At 40.3% G+C, this 12,085-nt stretch overlaps 1 protein-coding gene across 3 annotated transcripts in view; it reads right to left on the bottom strand.

Moving 5' to 3' along the window:
• Positions 1–541: 541 nt before the first annotated feature.
• Positions 542–12,085, bottom strand: part of LOC124879941 (dolichyl-diphosphooligosaccharide--protein glycosyltransferase subunit STT3B) — a 195,358-nt gene continuing 183,814 nt past the window's right edge. For all 3 annotated transcript variants that reach the window (XM_047384802.1, XM_047384803.1, XM_047384801.1), the window contains 6 exons: positions 11,780–11,967; positions 10,119–10,290; positions 9,465–9,638; positions 8,603–8,716; positions 4,536–4,742; positions 542–3,723 (listed from right to left, as the gene is read on the bottom strand). In XM_047384802.1, coding sequence (XP_047240758.1) covers positions 3,649–3,723; positions 4,536–4,742; positions 8,603–8,716; positions 9,465–9,638; positions 10,119–10,290; positions 11,780–11,967 — 930 coding nt within the window. In that variant the 3' untranslated portion in view covers positions 542–3,648. The remainder of the gene's footprint in view (positions 3,724–4,535; positions 4,743–8,602; positions 8,717–9,464; positions 9,639–10,118; positions 10,291–11,779; positions 11,968–12,085) is intronic.

Genomic DNA, 12,085 nt, shown 5'->3' with positions numbered 1-12,085 from the left:
GCAGAGACATCTGAAACATGCAGGAGAGCCACGAGGCCAGTTATTTTTCACGCTTTCAACATTTCAATCACTAAATATGAGAAATGTAATTATCAGCTAAACAAAAGTATGGGTGAGGAGCTCAGAGTAGAGCCGCTGCTCCTTCACATCGAGAGGAGCAAGTTGAGGTGGCTCGGGCATCTGTTTTGGATGCCTCCTGGACGCCACAGCCGGAGGAGGCTGGGGCCTGGGAATGCGTTGGGCTCTGCCCACAGGAGCTGGAGGTGAAGGAAGTCTGGGCATCGCCGTCTCCTCCATTACATCTCAGATGTTGGCCTTAGTTTACAACAGGAATGTAGCCAGGAGCAATGATTTCCCTGGACAGCCTCTCAGCATGCCTTCCAAAGACTCCAGCTGAGCATGACGTCATTGTTCATGCAGATCCGCATGCAGTCAAAGGTGAATGCTGCCATCAAGTGGCTTCAAAATAAAAGCTCCAGAGGAAAACACTTTTATTAACACGATCACAGGAGTTCATAAAAACACCAGACAAACACAGCTGTTTTTGTTTAGGAGTATATTTAGAGGTGGCACAACAGAACAAAATGTAAAAATGTAAACTCTGAAGGTGAGCAGGGACAGGTTGAAGACTGCATCCAAAGAAAAATGTTCAGGAAAAACTGCACAGAGCCAAAAAAGCAACTTTTTCATCAGATTTAAGGAAAAGGATTATCACATAATGAAGAAAAGTAAAAGTACATCACATTAAGGCTTCATCTAACCTCCATCCCCTCCTTGCTAATGAGAATCCAAAAGACAATGCAGTTTTTGGCAGAGCGCAACCACATGTGTTCCAGCAGCCTGAAGCCTCCGACGGTGACAAAAATAAAAAAATCAAGAACAACAAAGCGTTTTAGATGCATTTCAAAGGAAACAAACTGATAGTAAGATGTCACCTTCTGTGTGATGTCTCCAAACAAATACAGCTGTATGTTGTGATGAAAGCGTCTCTGGTTTGAAAGAAGACAGAAAAAGTCCCCAAGGCGTGCATAAAAGAAACTCCTTCCAGTTTATGTGAACATGAGAAAACAGTACAGTGTCCTTTCAATAAAAGATGCAGGGCTGTGTCCCACATTCATACAGACACTCCGACTGAAGCCTTTTCAAACTGGGCAATGGAAACATTTTGTAATCAAGTATTCGTTGCCTACATTGCTAAACATGCACTAATGTACTTTAATGGGATTTTATGATCGACCGACACAAAGCAGTACGTAACGTAGAAGAAATATTAGATACTCCTTTTAAAAAAAAAAAATGTGAAAGGTGTGGTGTGCCTTTCCATTTCCCCACCTTCACACCAACACCTCTAGATAAAATGAAATCTACATTTTTTGGGAAGCTGAAACAGTGTAGCTGAGGAAGAGGAAAACAGTTCATGCGAATGCCACATCTGATGGCTAAAGTAGGGAGTCGAGCACAAACCACTCAGTTAACCACAACAGTAGTTTGTGAGCATAAAGTTTCAGGTGATTTCTTTTATAGCCTTTTTGACTTTAAGTGTTCAGTGTCAGTACCAAAGTCCGCTAATGTCGACAGATCTCTCCATTTGCATGTTAAGTCATTTGTACTAGGCAAATGAAGGATAGGTTTGACAGCAGTTGCAGTCTAATTGTGTATCAGTATTTTAACTTCCATCCCCCAAATTAGTAGCATTAGGTTGAGACAGACATGTTGATGTGGGGTTAAGTAACCGCAGACAGACTTCGAGTGTCACGACCGATGGGGGTCCTCAGAATAACGTTTTGACTGCAACATTAATGGCAGTGAAACTCAGGAGTAAAACGTGGAATATTTATGTGGAGAAAAGTGAGACTTGCATAATCACGTCATGGCTCACTAATATAAAGTAGGGCATTCTGGTGTTGGGTGGAATGATACATATGGCAGTGTTTCTCTGCATTTGAAATACAAAAATTCTGTGTGCTTCAGTTCTGACCGACATTGTAAAGTAATGATCTTGATCATAACTGGAGCCAACCCAAATCTTCACTTTACCACATTTTCTCTGCTTGGAAGTAATATTGAAATTCTGAGTGGTCCAGCCAGAGTTAAACTCTTCAAAATTGATTCTCCAATTAGTTTATTTTATTATCTTTTGAGAGATGCCTGACAGAACAAGAATAATTTCACAATTTAAATCCACCAGGGGTATGAATAATTCTGGCTTTATCCCAACTATAATGAGTTTCCGTCCTTAGTACAGTTAAAGAGCAAATGTTCGGCGACTGTTGCACTTTCCAGGATTGGCCTCAAATTTCTGTTTACAAGCACAAAAACGAAATTTTTGTTGTAAGTTAGCACTTTTTTTCCTGATAGAAAGGAGTTTAAATTCCTTTTTCCATCTTGTTGAAGAATTTTGATATGCAGTATAGTGTAAGGACACAGCTCCTGACATCTGTTAATCTTTTATCCTTCCTGGTACATCAAATGTTACTCCTTCACCGAGTCTACACCAGAAACCTCCTTCACATTTCTGTTTATTTACTGATTTTAAAAACAAAACAGAACGTAATCACCATGTATGGTCAGCAGCAGATGCATGTCGAACCAAAATAATAAAAAAGAGAAAAAAGCCAAAAACGTAAACTGCAACAAGGAAAAATCTGGCGATAAACTAGGCTTTGCTCAATCAAGAGCTCCCCCTGTAGGCCTAATTTATAATCACTACTTTTTTTTTTCTTTTTTTTTTAACAGTTTGCTTGCTTCTATTTTTAAAAGCACGAGCAGCAGAAATGTACAATCAATGCAATATAATGAGGAAAAAACGGGGGAAGATGTAAAAAGCTTCACATTCATTCTTGGAACAAAATCTGAAGCCCCTCTGTGTAGATTTATTGCATTCACTGTTCTCTTTGCTGTCATATAAAAAAACGAAAGAGAAAAACCAGGAACTGCGCATTTAAAAACTCACGATGATCCAATATATTATCATTTTAGAGCCTTTTTTTTTTTGTCTTTACAGAACATATTTACATATTAGGCCAATTGGTTATAGAATCTGTTGGAAACGAAAGGTCAGAGAGCCAGGCAGACGTTAAGGAGATGAGGATGGTAGAAAGGTTAATATTACAGATGTGCTGTGCGTAGACGGTGGCGTTCCTCCATACCGCATACTGTCCTCTGTACACGCGTCAGGAACAAAGTCCTCAGCTTTCACTCCGGCGTCTCCTCGATCCCAGCAATGAGTTCACATGTGCCACGGAGCGAGGTCGATGGGTCTTTGGTGCAAACGTTCCTCATCATCCCGCGGATCACCCGATCTCCTGACTGATAATCAGGTCATTAACAACACCCCCCCCTCCCCCCCCCCCCAACACACACGCACAAAAAAAATTTAATCAACATTTAATCAATTAGAGCAGCCCTATGCCTCGCCACATTCAAGTAAAAAGTAGAAAACAAACAAAAAACAAAAAGCAAGACAGACGTCCTCAGGATCAAAACAGACAACGGTTCTGGTCAGGCCAGATATGACGCTTCCTCGATAAATGAGGGCGCTCTAACAAGAAGCGCTTCAGACCAAGTGCCATTCACCCGGCCGCCCTTGTGTTCTTCTTCATTGTTCGTTGGAGGTTTCTTTGCGTTCGTGTGAGTTCAGAGCCATCTTTATTTCTTGGGGAGTTTTTTGCCCTTCTTCAGGACCAGCTTGTTCTTGATGTGTCCTCGCTTCCTCTTGGCAGTCTGCTCAGGGCCAGAGAAAAACCCAAACTCAGTGACATCAGCGGATAAAATGCAACAGATCTATAATGAACAAATCTAATTATTTTGAGAGATCATAGAAAAAACTATTTAACTTAAATTAAAGTCACTTGATGGTTTGGAGAAATGTGAGCTGAAAACTCTCCATAAAATACATAACATAACCTGTTTCAATTTATAGTAGGGTGGACAGTAAGCTGGATGGATAGCAGACTGCGGAGATGAATGGACAAACGGACTGATGGATGGACTAACAGATGGACGGATGTACCGACAGACAGGTGAGTCTGATCACGGTTGGATAAGTTGATATACAGATCGCTGGATGGATTGACAAACAGACAAATGAATCAATAGATGAACAGACAGGTGACTGAGCAAATGGATAGATAGATAGATAAATAGATAGATAAATTGATGGATGATGGGTAGATGAACAGTGATGAAGAGAAAGACGGATGGATCGATAGACCTATGAACAGATGGACGGTTAGATGACAGATGGATAGATCACTGAATGGATAGATGAAAGGATGAGAGTATGGAGGGACCAATGGATGCATAAATACAGCACTTACAAACAACCTTTTATAAAACGGCAGATATGGGTTAGCATGGGATTATGTGCCTTGCCTAAGGGCAGATCGACATTTGGTTCTGCACAGGCAATCACAGATGATGTCTCTTTATAAAAGCAGGAGCTTCACTGTGTGGATCATTTGAGTGGGTAAACACAGATCCTCTAAGCTCATCAGAAAACTCCTAAAAGCAAAATGCTCTTTTAAAAGCGTTACCTTTTTAGAGGTGTACTTCTGCTTGGTCACCACGCTGCGGAGCTTGTGGTCCAGTGTCTCTCTGTTGTCCAGCTCCTTCACCTTGTAGATCCTGACGAGCCAGTGCTCCGAAGTAAACGCCTCCTCCAGGTGTTTGAACTTAATGTCCTTGTTGCCAATCTCAGCGTTGCGAGTTCGGTCGAAGCCGGGTGGCGTTCTGAAATCCAGCTGGAAGAGAAACGGGTGTTTTTTTGTTTTTTTTCTCCCTGAGATTTAAGAAAATAGTTCTGTTTCTTAACCCCTGTATGTAGCAGTTACCTTGATACATCAGTTGATTAAATTGAAAAATGTATGAAAATATATTTTCAGATGAAAGCAGACAAGAATCTGATTAACACAGATAAATGATTTATTGGTGCTACTTCTGTTCTAGACATTTAAAAGAGGATTTAAAAACCTTAAAAAGAAGCATATTTCTTTAACGATGGTTTCATCAAGCTGCAGCATAAAGTAGGGATGTATAAACACACATTTTGGTCACAAAAACATTTAGGCTCACAAGAACAAGAGAAGAGTCCAACAAGAAATTTCTTTTTTGTTCTTCGCAAATAAAGGCCAATAAATACGCTGCTAGCCCTTAAAGGTTTCACAAATCACAGTCTGTAACCAGTGTCGAAACATTTTGATTCGTTTGACTTTTGAAAGTACAGCAATGTTCAAGCAGGACTTCATTTAAGTGGTCTTCATGCAAAAACTAGCAGTAAAACCTCCGTCTGTGTTTCAAGCAACCTTTGTTCAGAACAGAATAATCGAGCTCACATTCTGATCATTTCAGCTTTTGATCAAGAGATGTTTAGATGGAAAACTGAAGGCCTTTAATTCAGTGTGGATTAAAAAGGGAAACAAACCGCAACTGATTCACACCTCTCAAAAACTCCTTCAGCTCGACTAGAAACATGTTAAACATTATATCTTAAGAACTTCATACATTTCTCACCTTCAGTCATTCATGTAACTTTTAACAGTGAAAAGAAAAAGTCACAATTTGTTATTTCTACTTTTCAACTTCAACAAAAAGCTACCAAACACCAACACTCAGATTAATGTATGAACTCTATTTTTGGCATAAAGGCAGTTAGTTGTATCCAAAGAATTAAGTTAAATGCCAAAGCTGCTCAGCCAAATTTAAAGCAACAACAGATGAAACATAATAAAATAGCAGAAACTTAATTATAAAAAGATAAACACAACGTTTGAGAGCCCTTCAATAATGCTGTGGAGTTTCCCGTGAGAAACAAATCCATTATATTTTTGTGTTTGAGCCACTCGAAACAGCCTCTTGTGTCTGTCACTCTGCTCTAAAAGCTCGACAGCTTCGCCCTTCAGACGCTGCTACTGTTACTGTGTCCTTCCCACCTCTATTTTCTGAGCTACAGTTACATTCAACGTTGTATTTTTCCTCATATGTTCTGATCTTTAGACACAACTCTTTCTCTCTGTGCCACATTTACAGCATCTTCTTTCTGTTCTGTTAGTGTTGTCATACGTGCACAGCGCCAGCCACATTTATTGGAAATCTCGCTGTCAATCAGCATGTTTCAAACTGCAAAATGAGACAAAAAAATGCTTGCAAACCCCATAAACTGTTTGCATCGTGGGGATTGTTCCTCTTATTGTTTCAGCAATTTCTTGTTGTTTCCAAGCAAGCATTAATAAATCCTGCGTTTCCTTTTTAAACTATGATTGAATGCAATTACGATGTAGTTAAGGGGCCATGCTGAGTGAGTTGCAGAAAGGTGGTAGCCTATTGGATGGCGGGGATATTTATTGGTTTTTGTTAGGCTGTATTTAAATACTTCATCCATTTTATTATCATCATTATAAATGCCACCAAATATCACAACAATTTAATTCCATATTTCTCACACCTAGTGTAGATTAAATAAATGGTTCAGTATTTTCTTTTTTTTTTTTAAAGGGATTACATTTATTTAGATCCATTTTGTAAAAATTTTATAATTTAACATTAAATGTTATTTTTCCACTGAATAAATTGCTCAGTGTGAGATTATGCTGCTGCTATAAGAGAGCAATCTAATTTTAGGCTTTTCACACATCTTATTGGTGCCAATGAATGTGGCTGACACTGTACACTTACCGGCCACTTTATTAGGTACACCTTGCTAGTACCGGGTTGGACCCCCTGTTGCCTTCAGAACTTCCTTAATCCTTGGTGGCATAGATTCAACAAGGTACTGGAAACATTCCTCAGAGAGTTTGGTCCATATTGACATGATAGCATCACACAGATGCTGCAGATTTGTCGGCTGCATCCATGATGAGAATCTCCTGTTCCACCACATCCTAAAGGTGCTCTATTGGATTGAGATCTGGTGACTGTGGAGGTCATTGGAGTCCAGTGAAGTCATTGTCATGTTCAAGAAACCAGTCTGAGATGATTTGTGCTTTATGACATGACGCGTTATCCTGCTGGAAGTAATCATCAGAAGATGGGTCCACTGTGGTCATAAAGGGATGGAGATGGTCAGCAACAATACTCAGGTAGACTGTGGTGTTGACATGATGCTCTGTGCCAAGAAAATATCCCCCACACCATTACACCACCACCACCAGCCTGAACCGTTGATACAAGGCAGGATGGATCTATGCTTTCATGTTGTTGACACCAAATTCTGACGCTAACATTTGAATGTTGCAGTAGAAATCGAAACTCATCAGACCAGGCAACGTTTTTCCAATCTTCTGTTGTCCAATTTTAGTGAGCCTGTGTGAATTGTAGCTTCAGTTTCCTGTTCTTAGCTGACAGGAGTGGCACCAGGTGTGGTCTTCTGCTGCTGTAGCCCATCCGCCTCAAGGTTTGATGTGTTGCGCATGCAGATGCTCTTCTGCATGCCTTGGTTGTAACAAGTGGTTATTTGAGTTACTGTTACCTTTCTATCAGCTGGAACCAGTCTGGCCATTCTCCTCTGACCTTTGACATCAACAAGGGATCAACAGAACTGGTGCTCACTGGATATTTTCTCTTTTTCAGACCATTCTCTGTAAACCCTAGAGATGGTAGTGCGTGAAAATCCCAGTAGATCAGCAGTTTCTGAAATACTCAGACCAGCCCGTCTGGCACCAACAACCATGCCACGTTCAAAGTCACTTAAATCACCTTTCTTCCCCATTCTGATGCTTGGTTTGAACTGCAGCAGATCGTCTTGACCATGTCTTCATGCCTAAATGTATTGAGTTGCTGCCATGTGATTGACTGATTAGAAATTTGCATTAATGAGCAGTTGGACCTAATAAAGTGGCCAGTGAGTGTATATTCCAAATTGTGTATTTGTAAAGATTTGTTTAGAATATAAGGACCATGTTTCTCTCGTTTCTTCCTCGTGAAGCTCACAGGTCTCAGTTTCCCTGGATCTCATTTCTGTAAACCTAATCTACTCCCCAGACTCTCTCCCTCCATCCTGACCTCGGAGTTTGCCTCTTTGGACAACATTCTGAGCTGCTCTGAGCTTCAGCTGTCTCTCTATCTCTTTGTGGCTGCAGCTGCATCGATTCAGCCAAACGTGTTGGCCGAGTTGCATCTACAGCAGGGATGTAAGCACCTGGCAGGGCGGATATCCCATCTCTCCACCTGAAATCTGACACGAGAAGCTGTGACAGATTTTCAAAAAGCTTCCACCAATCCCTCATATTTCCTCTGACAGCCTCCAAAGCTGCATGCCCCCTGAAGCAATTCCTTTAAAATCCCTTTCTGTCAGCCCGCTCTGCTTTGAAACTTCAGCGGCAAGAATCCTTCACCTTTAGTGCTGGAAGATGCCTGCTATTTCCTGCTGAAACTGTGCACTCAAAAATAGAGTGGTGCCTTTCCCTTTGATTGGTGATGGCAGCTGCTTGTTAGTTTTTGATTGCACCACAGAGCTGGAGCTCATTATTTGTAACAGTGAAGTGGATCATAACACCAATAAAAAGAAATCTCCCAGGAGGGGAATTGTTCCTGAGACTTAACACCTCCCCCAGCAGGTGAAGAAATGATCTGCAGAAATGACTTTTTGTCGACGTTGGTCCCTCACCTGCATCTCACCAAATCGATAATACGACATCTTGTACATGAGGCAGTTGAGCAGAGTCGGTGAACCGGCCTTGTCCACTCTGAACTCTCCCTGAGGAGTGAAGTAGTCACTCTCCTGGAAAACAAAAGGAAATTATCAATAACACCAATAAAAAATAAGACTTGTAACTGACCGCAGGATTTACATGTCTGTTTGGTTGCAACTACAAGAAAGGCACTTTAAAGCCAGAAATGAATTTAGCTGTACTTATAAAGATGTCATAAAAAATATATTTTTGTTAATATCCAGGTAAAACATTTAGTGTAATTGTTCACTATGTACAGTTTACAAAAGATAAACATGAAGAAAACACACCAGAAGACATTTTAATGTCCCTTTCTTCATGGTCACATATAGTAGTAAGTTTAATTTTTTTATATTTCATGAACAGAAACAAAGAATATATGAAAGAGTTATAAAACAACAGCATCAGTTTGAAAGGTCAGAAAACTATTTCATTTGTCAACAGGCTAAACTAATGGGATTACATAGACCACCTGATTATTAATGTATTAGTAACAGCTCATTTGCCAACAACAATCACAACTGAGGTAGGGAGCTTCAAACCAAACTGCTAAAATGTTCATGAAGCCGAATTTACTGCAGAACCATTAAACTCCTTTAGTTAGATGTGTGCCGGATCACCGATGAAGATATTTGCTTTTCTGTTTGGATCAAATGAGTCAAAAAAACAAGATGAATAAAGCTTCCTTCATTTCAAATCTAATAACACACATTAGATCCAACATCTTTCATCTCCATCATCTGAGACTTCTTCTGTTGCGTCTCTGTTCCCAGATAGGTGCTGCTCTCCATCACTCACCCTGATGTCTTTGGGGTGTTCCCCTTCAGCGATCCTCACCATCCACAGAAACTTGTTTATATCGTCGCCAGAGTAGCCGATTACTCCACCGAAGATTATCAGCACGTAATCCACATCCAGAGACCTCATAATCTCATAGGCCGCGCTCTCGTTGGACGACATGGCCTTCCCCACCTGAAAACATCAACAACTGAAGTTAGACTTTAATTGGCGCCTCCTGTTTTGAAAGAAAGACGCAACACTTCAATACTTCATGGGCAGAAAGGAGAATTATTGAACAGAAATACAATCACGTATTCTCTGTAATTATATTTCCTGTGGATAAAACACTGCAGAGACAAGAGGCAGCAGGTAGAAAACAAGATGAAGCAGAGCTGGAAGGCTTTAGGATTTAACTACAAGATAAAAACATTTGTCTGCATTCTGTAGTTTACAGAATGAAAAATAAATCAAACCCAGAAAATCTGATAATAATTGACTTATTTTCCCCACAGTGAAAATGCAGCAGAACAAGTTTAAAGTTGTGATGATGCATAATGTGGCAATTAGATAAAAACTCACTAAAGAGCTGCAAACGATTCAGTTGCTACAAGAGGACGCCACTTGTTTCTCCGGGTATATTTAGGCAAAAAAAGACGACAGAAGAGGTCTTACCAGAGCTATATGACTGTTGTTCCACGTGTTGTTGTCTACCAGTGTGGTCCTGTTGGCCATGCCGGCTATCTGGTAGCCGTAGTCCCACCACGACATCACACGCGCGTGCTCGTCTGTGTTCTGTCTCAGCCAGTAATAAGCCTCCCGGAAGTCGTCGAGGATGTTACGAGTCCTAACGGGAAAATAATCACACTGAAAGGCGTACTGCAGAGTGGTCGGTAAAAGGGTCTACTGGGGTTTTTACATTTTTGTCATGTTACAAACTAATTGCATGTGATAAACTGAGGACATAAATGAAGTGGCCCTTAGTTTCTTTTTTTAATGATCTAAAAACTTTGACATGTACATGTATTGTAGAAAACATTCCACAGAAATGACAGCTGCAGGTCTTTAGGGGTGTTTCTCTGCCACTTTTGCACATCTGAAGACTTAATTCTTCTGCCCATTTTTTGTAAAGTAGATCAGGTATAGACAGAACAGATAAAAACCTTGGGCAAGACTGAAAAAATGATGTTGACAGATGTTTTCTATGTCGATCTAGGTGTAGACTTTGACTAGGCCACTTTAACACACAACTGTACCTTTATCTAAACCATTTAATTGTAGCTCTGGCTGTGTGTTAAGGGGCCGATGTGCTGCTGAAAGGGAAACCTCAGCTCCATTATCAGCTTCTAAAAAATAGCAAATTGCTTAAACTGGATTTGATTTAGGTCGGAGAAATGTGCAAGCCACACTTTTTAGATTTGCATCTATAAAATATGTTAAAAGCCCTGTATCCTTTTTCTTCCACTTCACAGTTATGCTGTACACTTTATGCTGGTCACATAAAAACCGAATTCATACATTAAAGTTTGTACTTATTACAAAAACAATATGAAAAAGTTGAAGCAGCACAAATAATTTGACATGGCCATATATCCCTGCAGAACATATTAATGTTTTATGAGCAGGTGCTTCTTCAATAAGAGCTTTCAATCTCATAAGACTTATCTGGATAAATAAATTATCTATTTATTTATGGGTTTGAAGCAGAATAGCAACAACTGATAAGAATAATCTGTTCATGATAAACTGAGAAGCTGCTGGTTATTAATTTTGCCTTAATAAGAAGATAAGTTAATTAACCACATGGTTTATTGAATCCATTCAATCTGGGGTTGTGTATTTATGGGTGTGGGTGTGCATACATCCAAAAGGAAGAAGCAAATTTGACAGCCACGTAGCTCAGAATAGCATGATTAAACTATTGTCTGTGCACCTACTGTAACGTCATCAATTTATGCATGAGAACTTGTGGGTCTACCATTTAGCCTTCAATATTTCTTCCTAGGGGCTTTACAAGGATAATTAGGCCTGTGAATCATCGCAGATAGAAAAATATATTAGATTTTTATAGATTCAGAGAAGGTCCACCGATGTTTGCTATAACCTAGAGAAACCATGTTAAACAATCAGATCTTACATCAATGTTTTCATCCCTGCATAAAATCTATATGTACCCATATGAACCCGCAGCAATGAGCAGTCCTGCATATGGGCTAATTTGCAAGTAAAGTGTTGGAATCAGTCTTCCTGCATTACGAACAATCACAAGGGACTCAGCTGCTAGCAGTTATTAAATATCCACCAACACAGTGAAGCAGCATCGGCACGGCTCTCACCCGTCATGGTTGTATGACGCCAGCACCACGCTGGGGCTGGAGTAGGCGTTGCTGGTCACCCAGGTGCAGTGGACGGCAAACATCATGAGCAGCATCAGCATCAGCATGGTGACGATGGACTTGATGTTCGGACCCAAACCCTCCTCTGCCTTCTCCTGCTCAGACACATGCTTGCGCACCTTGCCCGCCTGCAGGGGGAGACATGCACTCTTATTACAGACAGAAAAATCTAAACGCTATCAGATATATCAATTATTTAATGAAATGCATTATGAATCCATCTAAATGAGCAAAGTCTTTTGGAGT

Source organism: Girardinichthys multiradiatus, chromosome 13, assembly GCF_021462225.1.
Source record: "Girardinichthys multiradiatus isolate DD_20200921_A chromosome 13, DD_fGirMul_XY1, whole genome shotgun sequence".
NCBI lineage: Eukaryota > Metazoa > Chordata > Actinopteri > Cyprinodontiformes > Goodeidae > Girardinichthys > Girardinichthys multiradiatus.
This window is presented reverse-complemented; position numbering and strand designations above follow the sequence as displayed.